This window comes from Bufo gargarizans, chromosome 2 (genome assembly GCF_014858855.1).
Source record: "Bufo gargarizans isolate SCDJY-AF-19 chromosome 2, ASM1485885v1, whole genome shotgun sequence".
NCBI lineage: Eukaryota > Metazoa > Chordata > Amphibia > Anura > Bufonidae > Bufo > Bufo gargarizans.
The window spans coordinates 250,218,756-250,236,652 of record NC_058081.1 but is presented as its reverse complement, the minus strand read 5'-3'; the positions used below and the strand labels follow the sequence as shown (position 1 = coordinate 250,236,652).

The 17,897-nt window shown below is 41.0% G+C and overlaps 1 protein-coding gene across 3 annotated transcripts in view; it reads left to right on the top strand.

Moving 5' to 3' along the window:
• The window catches only part of CELSR1 (cadherin EGF LAG seven-pass G-type receptor 1), a 156,950-nt gene that overhangs the window by 125,828 nt on the left and 13,225 nt on the right, over positions 1-17,897 (top strand). For all 3 annotated transcript variants that reach the window (XM_044280226.1, XM_044280225.1, XM_044280224.1), the window contains exons 16-25: positions 1,405-1,506; positions 3,898-3,992; positions 5,045-5,254; positions 8,005-8,188; positions 10,227-10,370; positions 12,385-12,574; positions 13,819-13,986; positions 14,128-14,251; positions 15,243-15,443; positions 16,574-16,748. In XM_044280226.1, the coding sequence (XP_044136161.1) occupies positions 1,405-1,506; positions 3,898-3,992; positions 5,045-5,254; positions 8,005-8,188; positions 10,227-10,370; positions 12,385-12,574; positions 13,819-13,986; positions 14,128-14,251; positions 15,243-15,443; positions 16,574-16,748 (1,593 nt within the window). The remainder of the gene's footprint in view (positions 1-1,404; positions 1,507-3,897; positions 3,993-5,044; positions 5,255-8,004; positions 8,189-10,226; positions 10,371-12,384; positions 12,575-13,818; positions 13,987-14,127; positions 14,252-15,242; positions 15,444-16,573; positions 16,749-17,897) is intronic.

Here is a 17,897-nt window from a genome sequence, read left to right as displayed (position 1 = left end):
ACAGTCTTGTAGAAATCACCTGCTCCATCTTTGGCTGGAGACCACCAGAAGGGTGTGGATGACCCAAGAGGCTGGGACTTCACAATCTTTTTGGCCCACTACAGACAGGACACAGCAGTGAGGCTCCTGCTCCAGGCACATGTCTTACATCTTGTCTTAAGACACAGTGAGGAGGAGGAGGAGGACACAGGTGACCTCCTGGGATACAGATAGATGACCTTATTTATTTCTCAATTTTTACTGTAATATTAGACAAAATATGGCCAAGGCAATGGAGGAGATGAAGGGCAAGATTCCTGGGATTTTTTTTTTTTTTTGTTTGTGCTTTTTCTGTGCTTAGTGTTCTTTTAATTCCCTGAAATGGGGTGCACTATATGCACAGAGCCTACGTTTGTTTTCCATCATGACACTTATCGATTCTTATCTAAAATTAGTTATGTCAAAGCATTATGCAATGCAAACGATAGACATTGTCATATCTGATAGGCGATGTCATAAGTTGCAGAACTTATTAGGACATAAGCCCAAGGGGTTCTCTCTTAGCATGACGTTATATATTCGGTGCCTAGTGTCAGCTTATCGCTTGCACACGTACTGCCGTGGACACAGCGTCGGTGGTGCTTGTTTCCAGTACACATACAGTTTTCCATAGGGATTGTATGTATTCCTGTGCAGTAATCTCACTAGAGAGGAAACCATATGTGTTTCCATGACCATCTTTCCTACTAAATCTCTACAAGCGACTGTTGGTTTTGTTATTTTAAACCCTTTTTGGCACGTGATGAGTCAGCAGTGAACAGCTGCAGAGTCTGTGACAGTTTTATTGTTCTTGGCGCATGAACAGTAAAGGGTGACAAGAAATTAAATGTTATTGTACATTTAAGGAAAGTCTTGTCTGCCTTGGTGTTGTCTTTTCACCATTGTGATTCTGTATCATAATAATACAAGCTTGTACATCACATGGTTATTATTTTTCTACAACCCTGCCATTTCCTTAGGCTACATTCACACGACCGTATGTGTTTTGCTGTCTGCAAATTGCAGATCCGCAAAAAAAACAGATGACATTCCATATGGCATCCGTTTTTTTTTTCCAGATGCATTGTAATAATGCCTATCCTTGTTAGCAAAACGGACAAGAATAGGACATGTTCTATCTTTTTTGCGGGGCTACAGAACGGACATACGGATCCGGATAGCACACAGTGTGCTGTCCACATTTTTTGCGGACCCATTGAATTGAATGGGTCTGCATCCTATGCATAAAAAAACCGAAACGGACATGGAAACAAAATACATTTGTGTGAATGTAGGCTTATTCTGTACTTTTTCTGAAGATGTGATGAATGAATGATTTATATGGGAGGTGAAATGTGTGTGATTTTGCTTCTTTCTTCATTGCAGTGATTTATAATGCATGTCCCAAAGCTTTTGAGGCTGGAATCTGGTGGCCACAGACAAAGTTTGGTCAACCAGCTGCTGTTCCTTGTCCCAAGGGATCTATCGGTAAGTCTAGCTACTGGACATGCTTGCAGGAGAATACAGTAAAATTGAAATTTCTTGCAGTTTAAACAATATGTAGAATAATGGAGAAAACTTAAGAGGAATATGTGTGAAACTACTCCGGTTTGCATTATTCTCCACAAAGACATCTCAAACTAAGGCTTCACACAAACAAATATGGTTGGGTACAGACCCTTTACAGAACACACAGGACTTCATATGCTGTCATAAATTTTCTGGACATAAATTGTGCATCCATAAAATTATCAGTATGGGCCATTGAGAGATGTGGGTTATGAGAGAAGTGGTACAGATCTGTACAACATGGATTCTTAAAGGGAATTTGTCACCTCTAACAAGCACTAATATTAACATATAATATGTATAGGACACCTGCCGCTGACTCCAGATCAGTAATTTCACCCCCATCTCCTCACTATGCGCCCACAAGCCAGCTGTGACATACATAAAGAGGACTTCTCCTGGAGTCCTCTCCATTTTGTGCGCATGCACAGGAGTCATCTCAATGCATTCCACGGCCTGTTTGTGGGTGCCCAGCAGGGGAATGGGGGGTGTGCATTGACATACAAATTACTGATCTGGAGTCAGCAGCAGGTGTCCTATACATGAATTGCTTTACTTGTTAGGGCTTGCCAGAGGTGACCGATTCCCTTTAAAGGTGTCCCAGAATGACAACTTGTCACCTACTCACAGGATAAGTGATAAGTTTCTGATTGGTGGGGGTCAGACTGCTGGGATCCACAGCAATAACACAAATAGGGGCCCCTTGCCCCCCCCCCCCCCTTTATTATAGAGTTGGTTGAGCATGAAACTTGCTGCTCAATTCAATCATTTAGGAACTACGAGAGATTGGTGTACTCCGTTATCTTCAGCAGTCTCAGGTGGCATTGCTCATTTTTGACTGCTACTCCATTCAAACAGGGGACATGGGACATCCTTTCTCGTCATTGGGGGGATCCCAGCAGTCTGCCCCCCTGTGTGTAGGAAATGTTATCCTGTCCCTGTAAACCCTACAGACGTGTTTAATACTACTCCCCACTGCTGTGGAAACATGGGGATATGAAATATATATAACAACAGCTCATCTTGATTTTCCATTGTTCTACTTGTGCATATTCGGAGTCATTCTGTCAGCGTCGCTCTGGTTGTGACGCCTTGCCGCCATGTGTTTTCATAGAGCTACCTCTGCACTTTTGTTCCAGTAACAATGTTGAGGAAATTTCCTTTGTAAATCAGATCATTATGCATTTTTGAAGAGCATTGACACCGTGCGGTAGACACTATAATTCCTGGTAATTACTTAAGGCTTTTTTCACCCACTGCTTCTTTTTCTTCCCCATCCATTACGCTGCCAGGTTAGTGCACAGTAGGCATGACAAGCGAGGCGCTAAATGATTTACACTGTGAGTCATACCCTGCACACCTCAGAGGAGCAGCAAACACAATGGCAATGTAATTATGGGGACAGTTCTTTTTATATCACATGTGACGACTACTGATGGATGAGGCTCGTCAGGCTTTGTTACACAACATGCCTTATCTTTTTAGGAAGCTAAAATGGTCTCGTTTTCTGTACACTGTTATGCCTCTGCTTTATGAATCTCATCTAGGTATGGAGGTATTGATAGCCATGATTAAGGATTTGGAAGTCAGTGCCTCTACGTTGTCTCTATTATCCCGAGAGCTGTTCAGGTGCCATAAAAAGTCTGTCATTGTATTACCGCCCTGAGGAAGATCTGTACAGAGTAACCAGTGATATCAAACGTCCAGTCTAGAGAAGACTAGGTTTAAATATGGACATGACAGATGTTTGATAAATTCCACCAGCGCCGTGTCAGTAACACCCATCCAATTAACACGATGTAAATCACCATTTGACAGGTCTACAAAGCCGGCCTAGCTTTTCCATTTCAGCTTACTTTATTATCATATTTTAAGTTCACATTGTGCAAATTATTATAATTAAGTACAGTATATATGAAAAAAAATCTATATGTACACAAGGTCAAATAAAATGTCTTGCCTATCAGTGCCACAGTTTATTCACATAGCATTTCCAGCCACAGAGAACTATTCCCACTCTTGCCCAGGTGCCAGTCCAGGGGAACAAAAGCGTGGGGCTTCCAAAAGTTGTCAATTCCTCTCCTCCATACAAAAGTGAAGGGAGACTAGCATGCCAAAAACATTATCATGGTCTTGACCCAAGGTTATGAGAGAACAAAAAGGACTTTCCGTAGACCAATGGAGTCTTTTTTCCTACGTATATATAAAATGTTGGCATAATAATTACCATAGCATATCTATGATGAGGTCATATATGGTATTAGATTTCTTCCTACGTTTTTGTTTAGCTCCTACATTTGTATCCTGTAGGGAATGCGATCCGGCACTGTAGTGAGGAAAAAGGCTGGCTTCCTCCCGAACTCTTCAACTGCACCACGCTGACCTTCTTGGAACTGAAAACCCTGGTAAGTGCAGTACTAAGCTGCCCATTTTAACATCCTTGTGCTAAACTCCATCACTCCAGCAGGCACACAATTCAAGGCTAAGCTGCATCAGATTCCACAGAAATACTGACAACAAAATGGACGCTATTGTTTGCCTGCCTTAAGAAGATATTTCAGAGGGTAGTCAGCTTGCATGCATTCTGCTGGTATACCATTGGTAGGCATTGAAGCAGGCCAACTGTCCAAGGGCTTGTCCCACCATAACAACTTACAGGATAGATAAGTGTTTGATCACGAGGGATCCCAGTCATGTAGGGAATGAATGGAGTGGCAGCACACATGTATGACCATCAGAACCCCTGTTCTTATCATTGGTCCAAGTGGTGGGACCCCAGCAATCAAACACCTATCACCTACCTTGTGAATAGCTGATAAGTTGTTATGGTGGGACCACCCCTTTAATGAGATATGCAACTGGTCCTGAATGCCTGGCTGTGCTTTAAAATAAGTCTGATTCTGGAACTATTTTCAGTGTATGCTAAGTTTCTTATTATGTACTAATTTGCAGAAGGCATGCTACTTCTTTGGCACGTCCCTCAGAGACAGTTTAGGCTTTGGTGGTTGTTCAGTGTTGGGTGCCCTGGTTATGTGCATGGTCAGCCTTCACCTGGGTACTGCTCAATAATGGATATTCTAGTAAAGTGACTCTTATTCGTTTGCTGACAGCCCGAAGCTTGTGTACTCAGCTCTACAAACAGACTTTGTTGAGATGAATGTCAGGAATCTTGTGCATGTCTTGTGCTGCAGTTATACCTCTCATATTAATTGCACAAAACCAATAGACTTTATGGTATGCTTAGAACTAACAATGAGGTCTTTTTGTGCACAGCTCACAGCGAAATTGCAGAAAAGTAACACTAAGGTGTTAATGAGATGACACTGGCCTTTGCATGGAAATCAGTATTTATATCTAATAGTGTGCATACATAATGGTTTGTGAATACACAATAATGTAGCTTATAAACTCAATATATTATGATTATTTTACACTCAAGTCCCGATTTGTTTTACAGAATGAAAAGCTTCACCGAAATGAGACTACTTTAGATGGAGTGAAGTCCATTGAGATCGCTAGAGTCCTGCAGAATGCAACCAACCACACAAAGGCTTTCTATGGGAATGACATCAGAACCAGCTATCAGATGCTAGTGAGGGTGCTGCAGTATGAGAGCCAGCAGCAAGGCTTTGATTTGGCTGCCACTAGAGATGTGGAATTTAACGAGGTATGCTTACCTTCTGTATATAGCGCTATACGGTTACAGCAAAGCACGTCTGCTCCTTTCTCTGTACTGCGTCTTCTTCATTGCATCATAATGGTTGTGCTATGTATTATTATACTGTCTTATGTAACTACAAAGAAAAATTGGGGGTCAGTCAGCACATCCAGTACGCAGGTGCGCGTTGCCATGGCTGAAAACATAAAAGCAAAAAATATATACAATGAAACAGAACTCTGCAAACCAAATAAAGTACAATAATGCCAAAGTAATAGAAGGTATTCTGGTGCTAATGCTACGCTTATAAATTTGAGATGCTTGGCAAATATATTTTGTGCAAAAATATTTGGGCCCGTCTGCCAAACGTCAAGGCGATCTTAGTAAGACGGGAACGTAACACTAAATACCACGTTAACTGGTGCCATACTGGCCTAGAGATGTGGAATTTAACGAGGTATGCTTACCTGCTGTATAATGCACTATGAGGTGCAGCAAAGCACGTCTGCTCCATTCTCTGTACAGCGTCTTCTTCATTGCATCATAATGGTTGTGCTATGTATTATTATACTGTATTATGTAACTGTATAGAACTGAGTACAGTATTGGACCATATAACACTGGAGAGTGATGATCAGGGTTGCCAACTGTCCAGAAATTCCTGGACAGTCCGTAAAATTAGGGGACTTTTTTCCAGTGTCCATGAAAAAATGGTGGTGTTTCAGCGGGTCATTTTTATTGTAGTTCTCAGCATTTTAGAGATTACAGTAAGTGCTAAATAATGAATTAGTATCTGACCTATAGACATGTATTATTTATATAATATATATTATAGTTCAGTATGGTTTTCCAATTTGTCTGTAATTTTTGGATAAATAGTCCAGAAAAAATAAACATTTAGGTTGGCAACACTGGTGATGAAGAACCTACAAAAGGCACACAGCATATTATTTTAGATGCTTGAAATATATACAAGATTAAATTAAATATACAAAAATAAAATAAACTATTTAAATACTGTGAAATGTCATTCAAATGATGACACAAGACTAGTCATATGTTCACAGGATGCATTCTGTATAGTAAATTTGCAGATTTTTTTGACATTGTAAGAGTGTATGCTTCTGAATTTATTGTTCCACAGTTGACAGTAGCTACGTTTTATGACTCTACCGTATTTACAGCAACCACTGACTTGTGGTTGGATTCTTAGGTAGGCAGTTGTACTAAACATCCTGATTTATGGTAACCAAACTCTCTATGAACAGCAAATAATGAGATATGCCAGTCAGATATAAGGTAGATTGTTGACTGACAATATCTAAAGATCATCAGCGTTCCTTGAAGACAGGTTAATATGTCTGCTGCCCGGGGCTCTAAGCCTCTTTCACTCTTCTCAGAGTTTGGGAAGCTGAGTCCTAATTTCTTAACAGCACTGAGATTTCAAGCCAAAGGAGTGTTGGGTTTCTAGTTTAATAATTACCGTAATCTCTGAACTTGGCTAAGACTTACCACTGAAAAGCTGTCTTAAGGGATTACTGGTAGTAATGCAATTTGCAACCAAGAAGTCCATTATGAGTAAGACAAAACCATGTAAAACTTCAGTCCTTGATCCAGCTGTTACCAAAATCTACCAAACTCCGGATTCTCTATTTGTCAGACGGGGTCAATATTCTCCATGTTCCTACCGTCCCCATCTGGGAATCGGGGTAGGGGTCTGCTCACTGTTGCTCACAGAACAATGATGCATCAAGCCTCCCTCTTTTTTTGTTTGATATGCACTCGCACTCTCGTGGAAGGTAAAGTAGATACCTACTGAGACACAGATAAATTAAGATATTATGGCAAATGTTTTTTTTTCTTTTTAGAGAAAGTGACAGGTATCGAGAGGGGCTTCTGTTGGTGTTGATTGATTTTAAAACACCATTAGGCTGGTTTCAGATGAGCTTGTCTCACGCTCCGGGCTCGCAGCGTGTCAGGGAGAGCACCTGTCCTGAACTTCCAGCACTGCCGGGGTCGCATAGCATTATATTGATTTATGATGCTATGTAACCCTTACAGTTCAGGAATGTATTGGATAACAATGTCAGCATGATGTCAGTATTATCCAGTACATTCCAGACCTCTAAGGGTTTCATAGCATCATAAATCAATATGCGACCCCGGCAGGCTTGAAGTTCAGGACCGGTGCTGTGCTGCAATTCTGGAGCGCGACACTCGCTCATCTGAAAGGGGTCTTAGGCTTATAAAGTGAATAAAAGGAACCTGTCACTTCAAAATGCAGTAAAATATGCAGGAAGCATATTATAGAGCAATAGGAGCTGAGCGGATTGACATATAGTTTTGTGGGAAAAGAATCAGTATGACTTGTATTATATTCATTTTAATTCCTGTTCATTCTGGGCTTTGAAGTCCAGAAGGCGGTCCTATCAGTGATTGACAGCTATCTCTGTATACACAGGCATAGAGGGAATGCTGTCAGTCACTGATAGAACCGCCTCCGAAGCCCAGAATGAGTACAGATATAAATGTATAAAATACAAGTTATACTGATTCTTTCCCCATAAAACTATACATCAATCTGCTCAGCTCCTCCTGCTCTATAACATGCTGCCTGCAGCTCAGACACCATGTTCAACGTGACAGGTTCCCTTTAATATAGCGTATTTTTTATATAGTTTGCACAAACCGTTCAGGCGAATTGGTAAATATAAGTTTTGTTGTTTTTCTTAATGCCCCTCCAATACTTGGTATTACAGAACGTTATCCTTGCTGGCAGCATAATATTAGATCAAAGCAACAAAGAGTATTGGGACCAGATCCAGAGGACTGAAGGGGGCACGGCACACCTGTTGAAACATTATGAAGAATATGCCAACAACATGGCGCGGAACATGAAGAAGACATATATGAAGCCCTTTGTCATTGTTACGAAAAATATTAGTGAGTATTGCCCTGAAATAGTAAATCAGTCAGTAAGAGGAGTTATCCCATGAAAAGTGTTTATGACCTATCCACAGGGTAGATTACTTAAATATTACTTTATTATAAACAAATACCTTTCATTAGATATAATGGCTCATTTTGTCTGGAGAGCAATCATTAAGAGAAATAAAATGGCCACTGTCGTATTAGTACACACAAAACCTGTCCTAATCACCCAGGAGGACAAGTTACTTCACAACACTGAAGTAAAGAGCTGCCTCAGCCTTCTCTGCTCTGTTAGTCAGGGATTATGATCCTGAATACAGATAAGATCTTTAGCTGATTCTCTGTAGGAATGGAGTTCATGAGGGGACATGAAGTACAGAGAGGACAGACAGGACAGACTGTGGTAATGTGGGGCGGTGGCAATGCATACAAGTGCTGCTGCCCATCAGCCACACCCCCACCGCCTCTCTGTACTTAATGTCTCCTCATGAACTCCATTCCTACAGATATTCAGCTGAAGATCTTATCATCTGTATTCAGGATCATAATCCCTAACAAGCAAAGCAGTAGAGGAGGATGAGGCAGCTCTTTAGCTGTAGTGTTCTGTAGCAAGTTGTCCTGCTGTGTGATTAGGACAGGTTTTGTGTGTACTAATAGGACAGCGGCAATTTTATTTCCCCCGATGATTGCTCCCCAGACAAAATGAGTCATTATAACTAATAAATGTTATTTGGAAATATATTTATAATAAAGTAATATTTAAGTATTTTCATTTTCTTAATTCCCGGAGAATCCTTTTAATATTGGACCGTGGGAAGTCCAACCAATGTTACCTCAAGAACGAGGGGGCTCAACGTCTCCTCTATGAATAGAGCAGTAGAGTACATGTTGGTCATCGCTCCATTTACTTCTTCAGCACTGATCGAGACACCAGTCTGTCATAGGAGTGAATAGCGGGGTAGACTGACATGTACACCACGCTTCAATCAGAGGAGAAACTCTTGGACCCATTGTTCTCTGTCTGACACCCAACAATCCAACACTGATCACATAGACTGTGAATAGGTGTAATGATAAAAATGAAAATTACAATAAAATAAAAAAGGGCTGAGACTCTAGAAACTGCCTAAATCTCAGAACCTATGTGTCAGTCATAGTAAATTACTTTACTATTCTGTGATGACTCATCTTAATGACACATCTTAAAAGCTTAGCTTGGCCAGGGGTATTAAAGGAAGGGAGTGTTGGCAGTGCAGCATACATTGAGAATGAAGTTGTGCTCTGAGTTATGTATTAGTAACATATTGCATGTTCATGTAAAAGCATATATGTATGTACGTAATCATTTCCTCTGTCCGTAATCTGGCCTTGCAATACGTTTGTGGGCAAAGATTCAATATAACTTATAGATTGGATCGAAACCCTGCTTTTCTAAACTTAGGAGTTTGGTTCATAGTGTTACTCAGTGATTGACAACTGTCTATGTCATTTTATTCAGGGAAGGCCATTATTCTCTGGGGTGAGACCGCCAATTGGACTCCTTCACCCTGGACAAACAGAGGTCTAGAACAATACATTAAGTTCTACTGAATCAGTCTGCTCAGCTCTCCCTGCTCAGTATATATACCCCTTCATTATTATTTAACTAGGGTGTAATTTGTATCAAAAAGTGGCATTGTAGTCTAATGTAACCAATCAGATTTCAGTTTAGATATAGAAACTGATTCTGATTAGTCACTCTGAGTAACATGATTATAGTGTTTAAAAATTGTGGAAAAGATTTAAACTGAAAATAACATAAACAAATTGTGTTCCATTAAAACATTGGGGGAGATTTATCGAACTGGTGTAAAGTAGAACTGTCTTAGCTGCCCATAGCAACCAATCAGATTCCACTTTTCATTTTTCTTTGGAAAATAAAAGTTGGAATCTGATTGGTTGCTATGGGCAACTAAGCCAGTTCTACTTTACACCAGTTTAATAAATCTCCCCCATTGTGTTTGCAGTACGAATGTAATCTGTACCTTTAACTCTGTTTTATTTCCTTCAGTCATTGCTGTAGACATATTTGACAAGGCAAATTTCAGTGGAGCCAAAGTCCCAGAGTTTAGTGAGATATATGAAGATTATCCTAAAGACTTGCAGTCGTCAGTTCTGTTTCCTGATACTTTGTTTAATTCCCCTGAAAGAAAAGGTAAAATTACAGTCCTGTTCCATTCATCTTGGATAATACTCAGACTTAGCTGTATTAGGCAGCCTACAATGATCGTATATGTTTCTCAACAACTGCTGTAATGTAATATAGTTGTGTTTCTTTATCTTATATTGGCTTTGTAACACATTCACAGGAATATTTACGGTAATAATGATGCATGTAGTTAAATTGGCATTACCAACTTCTTTTCAGTAATCATTATTGGCAACTCTCACATTAATTTACTGTGTTAGTGCCATGCATCACCTTAACATCATGAATGAATTTACGCTACAACTGGTGCATTTCAAAGAATTGACCAATTATATAACTATATACAGTATATATATATAAATAAATATACTGTATATATACACAGTATATATATCTTGAATAGCAACTCATTGACTTAATTCAATGAATTGCAACTCAAACTGTTGGACACATGATTTAAGTAGCACCATTAAAGGGGTTCTGCTGCTTCCATTCACTTGAGAATAGCAGCAGCACTGCAGTAACCAACTCCATCAACTACACTAGTTCTAGCACCAGAGCAACTATAGAATAACTGATCAGCAGGGATGTCGGGAGTCGGACCCTGACGATCTAATATTGATGACCTATGCTAGGGATAGCCCATCAATGTTAAATTCCCCAAGGACCGCTTTATAGGGAGTCTGTCAGCAGTTTTCACCTTGCAAAACTGCTGACAGCGCTATTTAGGCGCTGTGGAGAGCCAGAAAAACATACCTTTTGTGAAGCTTTTATTATCAGGAGTAGTGTGAATATTAACTTTTATTCTGCCAGCTTTTGCTTTCACTTGTGCCCAGAAGGTGTTGCTTTATTGTAGAGTGCCCTCTGCATTGAGCTGCTTCACAAACCCTACTCTTTGCTTTTAGTGACGCCTGTAGTGGTCTCCTGGTTGGATGCTACACCTCTCACTCAGAGCAAAAAAATTGCAGGAGCAAAAACAAGCAGAATAGAGGTTCATATTTACACTGCTCCTGACAATAAAAGCTCCACAAAGTATGATTGTATTGCTCTTCCCAGCCCCTTCCTGTAAGCAATTTACCATGGGCAAAATATTGACACACTTCCTCTAAGCTTTAAAACTTGTGAACACTAAGTTTAAAGGAGTTGGCAAGGATATGTCAGTGTTGGACTAACCTTATGATGAGCCATCATCATGATCAGTAAGTTTCTTGGATGCCCCTCCACTGCTGGATCTGATATAGTTTATCTCTTGTCCATGTGGCTATGTCTGTTACTATGACTTTTACTACCAGATACAGCTGCTGGTACATGGATGGCGATGTATAACTTACTGTTATGAAGGGGTGGTGAAGGACCTTAACAGTCAATGATGGCCCATCCTAAGGATAGGTCACTGATGTTACAAGATGTGGTGCTAAACAAAATGTTTTTACAAGATTGAGATGTGTGAAATGTGAATACATGAGATCTCTGGTGTCATTTAAGCAAAATAATTGAGCCTCAGTCTGTTGGGAACCTACAGTAAGTGAAGATGTATGGATGCATAATGGGGATTAGAGGATGTAGAGCATATGTGAACATTTTCCTTTATTACTTGATTTCATAGTGAAGGAAGAATAAGATGGAAAATGAATCACCTTTTCCTGACACATACTGAATGGTACACATTATGTAGCAGTATATGGGCAGATGCAGTGAATTATGTATACTGTAAATGCTTATTAGTACAGTTTACACACCAGCTCTTTCTACACCAGTAAATGTGTGATGCAGGACTGCCTGGGAGCTAATAAATAACAGCTCTTTCAGTGACTGTATCCAGAACGGTCCTGGCAGCGAATTACATTTTATAACTGGTATATTTTATTACTTTATAGATTTCATTGTGGGACTTTATTGCTTTACACAGGTGCATTGTTTGTAGATCATAACATTTTACTCGGTGTACAGTAAGAAATCACACAATTAACATGTAATAATAACTTACATTGTTAAATTACAACATTGTGTTTGTACATAGCTCTGCCGACCATCAAGCCTCCCAACCAGAAATTTCCTAGCAGTGATGAGGACTTTGACTCTCGTCTCTCTAAACGGAAAAAGAGACAACCAGATCCATCAAATCAGCACGCCATTGCTATCGTGATAGTGTATCGGTCTTTGGGGCATCTCTTGCCAGAAAACTATGATCCTGACCGCAGGAGCCTAAGGTACATGCATACTCATCTCGTCATGCAAATCTACAGTTTGTGTTATGTGTATCTGTAATAACATAGTGAATTATACTTTAATTGTTTGTAAATCAGCTAAGGCGGAAAAAGTCAAATAAATTAGTAAGGATAGTTGACCATAGACCATGTGCCTGGACCCCCTCATGGGTTAAAATTGGATAGGTCATGAACACCATCCTTACCTTTATCTATGAGATGAGGAAAGCAGCATACTGGAAAATTGTATGATTAAAAGCTTTGTGAAATCCCAAGAATTCAAGGTTCCTTGAAGAATTGTGCTTCTTAAAGGGGTTGTCCGGGTTCAGAGCTGAACCCGGACATACCCTTATTTTCACCCATGAGATGCTCCGATGCGCTCCCTTGCCCTGCGCTAAATCGCGCCCGGAAGTGTGTTCGGTGACATCACCGGTTCTAATGGGCGGGCTTTAGCGCTGCCCTAGCCATTTTAGTGGCTAGGGCAGCGCTAAATCCCGCCCATCAGAGCCGGTGACGTCATCGGGCTTCCTGGCAGCCCCATGGGGAGCCCTACACGTCTCTGGATCTCCAAAAAATGCCTTTGCCCTGCGCGATTTAGCGCAGGGCAAAGGAGAGCATCGGAGCATGAACTGCTCAGATGCTCAAGTCAGGGGGGCTGCCTGGGTGAAAATGGAGGAATGTCCGAGTTCAGCTCTGAACCCAGACAACCCCTTTAATTAACAAAATAAATGTAAAGACTAAGTGGACCACAGTTCTCCTGTTTCTTGATGTTAAAGGGGTTGTCCGGGTTCAGAGCACCAGGTTCAAATTGCGCAGGGCAAAGGCATTTTCAGGAGTTCCGGTGACGAACCGGGCTCTCCATGGGGCTGCCAGGAAGCTAGGGCAGTGCTAAAGCACGCCCATCAGAGCCGATGATGTCACCGAACACACTGCAGTGTGGTGTTTTAAACAAAAGAGCCCGTGCCCTGTGCGATCTAGCGCAGGGCAAGGGAGCGCATCGGAGCACGAGATGATCCAATGCTAACATCAGGGGGGCTGCCTGAGTGAAAATATGGGTATGTCTGGGTTCAGCTCTGAACCCAGACAACCCCTTTAAGTAGACCTTAGTGGCAAGAAAATTGATAGGGATTCTAGGGAGCAGTTTTGTGTATATTCTACATTCCCTGAAAATGGGATGTTCTCATCAATATAGCAGATCATTGGTAGGAATTGTATTGATTGGTTCTATGCCTCTGTTTTCTTCCCAGAGTTCCTAACCGACCAATTATTAACACACCCATTGTAAGTGCTTCCGTGCATAATGAAGGCGAACCACTACCATCTCAACTGGACAAGCCAATAATACTGGAGTACACAATGTTAGAAACCGAGGAGAGGACCAAACCTGTGTGTGTATTTTGGAACCACTCCATCATGTAAGTATCTACTTTCCTTAAGTATATATTATTTTTAGACTTGACTCATTTTCATACATTGTTATACAGATTTGCTACTTAGAAAATTGTATCAATTGACTCGGTTTTGACAATTTGTATTCTCTTTTTTCGGGACAAAAGTGGTGGCATGGGCGGGTGGTCCTCCAAAGGCTGTGAACTTGTCTTCAGAAATAAAACCCACATTACCTGCCAGTGTAATCATATGACCAGTTTTGCAGTGCTGATGGACATTTCCAAGCGAGAGGTATGTTGCTTAAAAGAAAACTGTTTTGTTCTAAATGCCATCTTTCCTATTCAAGAGAAGAGCATATTCAATGCATCACAATATCTGTTCTCCATTGATCTTGAAAATTACAGACTGGACATGACAATCTAAACATAGCTGTTTTATAAACCCATCTACCAAATATTTCGTGTGAATTCTTGGATGCACAATTTTTTGGTGGCCAAACAGCATTTCATTGGAAGAGGATAAGTATAGAGTACAAAGTCAACTATACATCAGGCAACATGGCAGTTAAAATTGTACATATAGACCTATGTTAGTTAAGGATAAATCACTTCCAATATAAACATTGTCACTTAAGGGTAGGAAATCAAGAAAAAAGGGAGGAGGTTTCTCAACAAAACAATATTTAAAACCTGGGTTGAGATGCTCACCGTGCACCTTTGATAGCTAAACAAGCTCCCGACCCTCCCATACTCAGCTTGGCGAAGCGTGCATGTATTCTCAGCTGTTAGAGGGAATAAACTCCTGGCAGGTACCTCTAGTGGTGGTTTATCTCCTGTCGGAAACAAAGGATTGGGTATGTTGAAATCCGGTAGCCCAATCATTCTTTCCCTGACACCCCTATTATAAACCAGAGTCTTCTGAAATTGGCATTCATCTAACGTGTATGGGCACCTTATGTGGCACCATATGCCAAATGAAAAAGGTCTGAATATTAAGTCTAATAAGGTGTTTAGGAAATGTAATGGAGGTGGATGTGGATTTATCTTTTGCAATACAGGTGCAGCTGATAAAGTCTAAGGTTGTATAATGCTTTATGCAAGACCAAATATTTATTGCGGAAAACTGAATTGGATCCCGTCATGTGATAGCCTGCAAAGGTTTCATGAAATATCTTTCGTATGCATCGAACCACACTGTCAAAACCAGTTTTGTGTCTGTCTTTTGTATTTCATCGTCCGTCACATGCTCACATAGAATGACCTGTGAATTGTCTCCATAACAGAACGGTGAGGTGCTTCCTCTGAAGATCATCACATACACTTCAGTGTCTGTCTCACTGGCGGCCTTGCTGCTGACTTTCATCTTGCTTGTGATCATCAGAACATTACGATCCAACATCCACAATATCCACAAAAACCTAGTGGCTGCCCTTTTCTTTTCTGAGCTAATCTTTCTCATTGGCATCAACCAGACTGAAAATCCAGTAAGTGCGAGGATTGTGTGTTGTGTTGTACTGATAGATGGGTAGCCCCCTTTTTGCAGCGGCTTCCCATGCCCAAGCTTATAGTGGATATTTCACAACAGGATGTTTCTCACATCTGGCGCTGGTACCGTCAGTCCTCCCTGGCATTATGGTACCACTACCAGATTAATCATCAGAGTACCTGCACTTGATCTGCTGCCTGACACGTCATGCACTGGTAAACTCAAGACAGGGCAGGAATGCTGGAGCTGAAATAATTCATGACTGCTTGGCTCACAGCCTGATTTACTGCCTTTCTGTTAGCAAACAATACTGTTTCAGGGAGCGGCCATAACCCCCCTTACAAAAGGTCTTAGGTGATTAATAACATTATTGCTCCATATCGCTCTCCTTTGTAACTTTAGGGCATCATTATTTAAGGTCCTGGATGCAGAATTAGTGGAAAAACAGACTTTCTTTAGTATTGTACTGTAAGCAAATATTAATGCTGGAAAGAAGCCAGGCCTTGCCGAGTCCTGTGTTGATCTGCCTTGCAGTCACAGGTTTATTCTGTAGAATTTTCTCCCGGTCTTGGGTCTTGTTACTATGTACAACTGAAGATTGGCCCTAAAACAGTAGGAAGTGAAATCCTGATTTCTCATGGATATAAAATATGTTGCTTAGCCATAGGTTTAAAGGGCATCTGTCAACAGGATCAACACTATTAAACCAGCCATGATGCCTGGTAGGACTGACCCAAAGGTTGAAAATCATACTTTCTTCTCCCGATCCACTACGGCAAAAAAGGTAATTTTGCTAAAAATATGCAAATTGAAGGGGGGGTGAGCTCTAGTCACTCCTCTCTACTGTCTTGGACATTCCCACTTCACCTAGATGCCTGGCCCTGTCTATCAAGTGAAGGGGAAGTGTCCAGGGAAGCAGAGCTGAGGAGCTAAGTGTCTAGGGCTCACCCGTAGTGCACTTAAGACCACTAAATGCAGCAACAGATCAGGGGAATAAAACTATGTTTTCAATCCACACGGTCAGTCCTACCAGGCAGTATGGCTGGTTAATAGGGTTGATCCAGCTGACATGTCCAGAGAATCCTTGTTCATAAACCTGTGTTCACTAGATTTTTATCTTTGATGTAGTTTGTCTGTACCGTGATTGCCATCCTTCTGCATTACTTCTACATGAGCACCTTTGCTTGGATGTTTGTGGAAGGGCTTCACATTTACCGTATGCTGACAGAAGTGAGGAACATTGACACTGGTCACATGCGATTCTACTATGTGGTTGGTTACGGGATACCAGCCATTATAACAGGTATGTTTCCTCTCACAGCCCAGAACTTAGTGTTTAGCTCATGCTTCACGTTTGAATTTACTGTAAACAGTTTTTAATACTTTTGGGTAGAGGGAGAAGAACCCAGTGTTCCTCGCTATGTGACATTTATATCACCTACAGTTATTGTACTGGTTACCTCTGTATTAACCAATCGTGTAAAACCTCATCCACCACATGGAGTTTTGAACATTGGAAACATTGCATGTCAGCCGGCAGGGCAATATATGTATAGTTTCTCCTGCTTTTTATGAACATGTCTTATATATATTGATTTAGTGGCTGGGAACATTGACTTAGGATTTAAATAATTCTGTAAGCTGGTGAGTGACGGAGGACTGCGATTTTTAGAAAGCAGGTCATCTTTGACCCGAGAGTGCCCCAGGGTAGAATCAGCATAACTTACTGGAATGTTTACACACATCCTGAGGGTTTTTTATGCTAACATGTACCTATAATGTTTAGATTGTAATTGTGGTATTTGTAACCTGTTTTACACGGAATAGTACAACAAATCAGGTAGAAAAATAGCAATTTATAGAATAAAAAATATTCTTCCAACGTATGGTAGAGAGTAGTGTTGATCGAGCATGCTCAGCGAAACACCAGTTTGGCTCGAGCATCGCGATGCTCGGCACATCACGGTGTTCAGCCGAATACCGCGTGTGCTTAAGTCTTCTCAGCCCATAAACGTGCAGGTAAGTACTGCCACTCACTGTAATGCCGTAGCCATTTTGGTTACTGGCATTACAGTGATTGGCCTACCAGAACGCGTCATCGGGTGCTATAAAGCACCCGATGACACGTGGTTCGGCCAGTCTTAGTCAGGGAGAGCTGTGCTGTAGAAGGGACAGATAGTGTAGGGAATTGAATTTTATTTTTTGTTAGGCAGGGTTGATGTTAGAGACCCGAAAGTCCTTTTAAGGACCATTGTTGTATCTGGCAGCAATTTATATTATTAGTGCAACCGGTGCTAAATTGCGTGCAATTTTAGAGACCCAAAAGTCCTTTTAAGGACCATTGTCTTATCTGGCAGCAATATATATTTTTAGCGCAGGTTGCCCCAATTGTTTGGCCTCTGCAGACAGCGACATTATCTGCGCTACATCTCCCTTGTAACGTGTGTGAAGC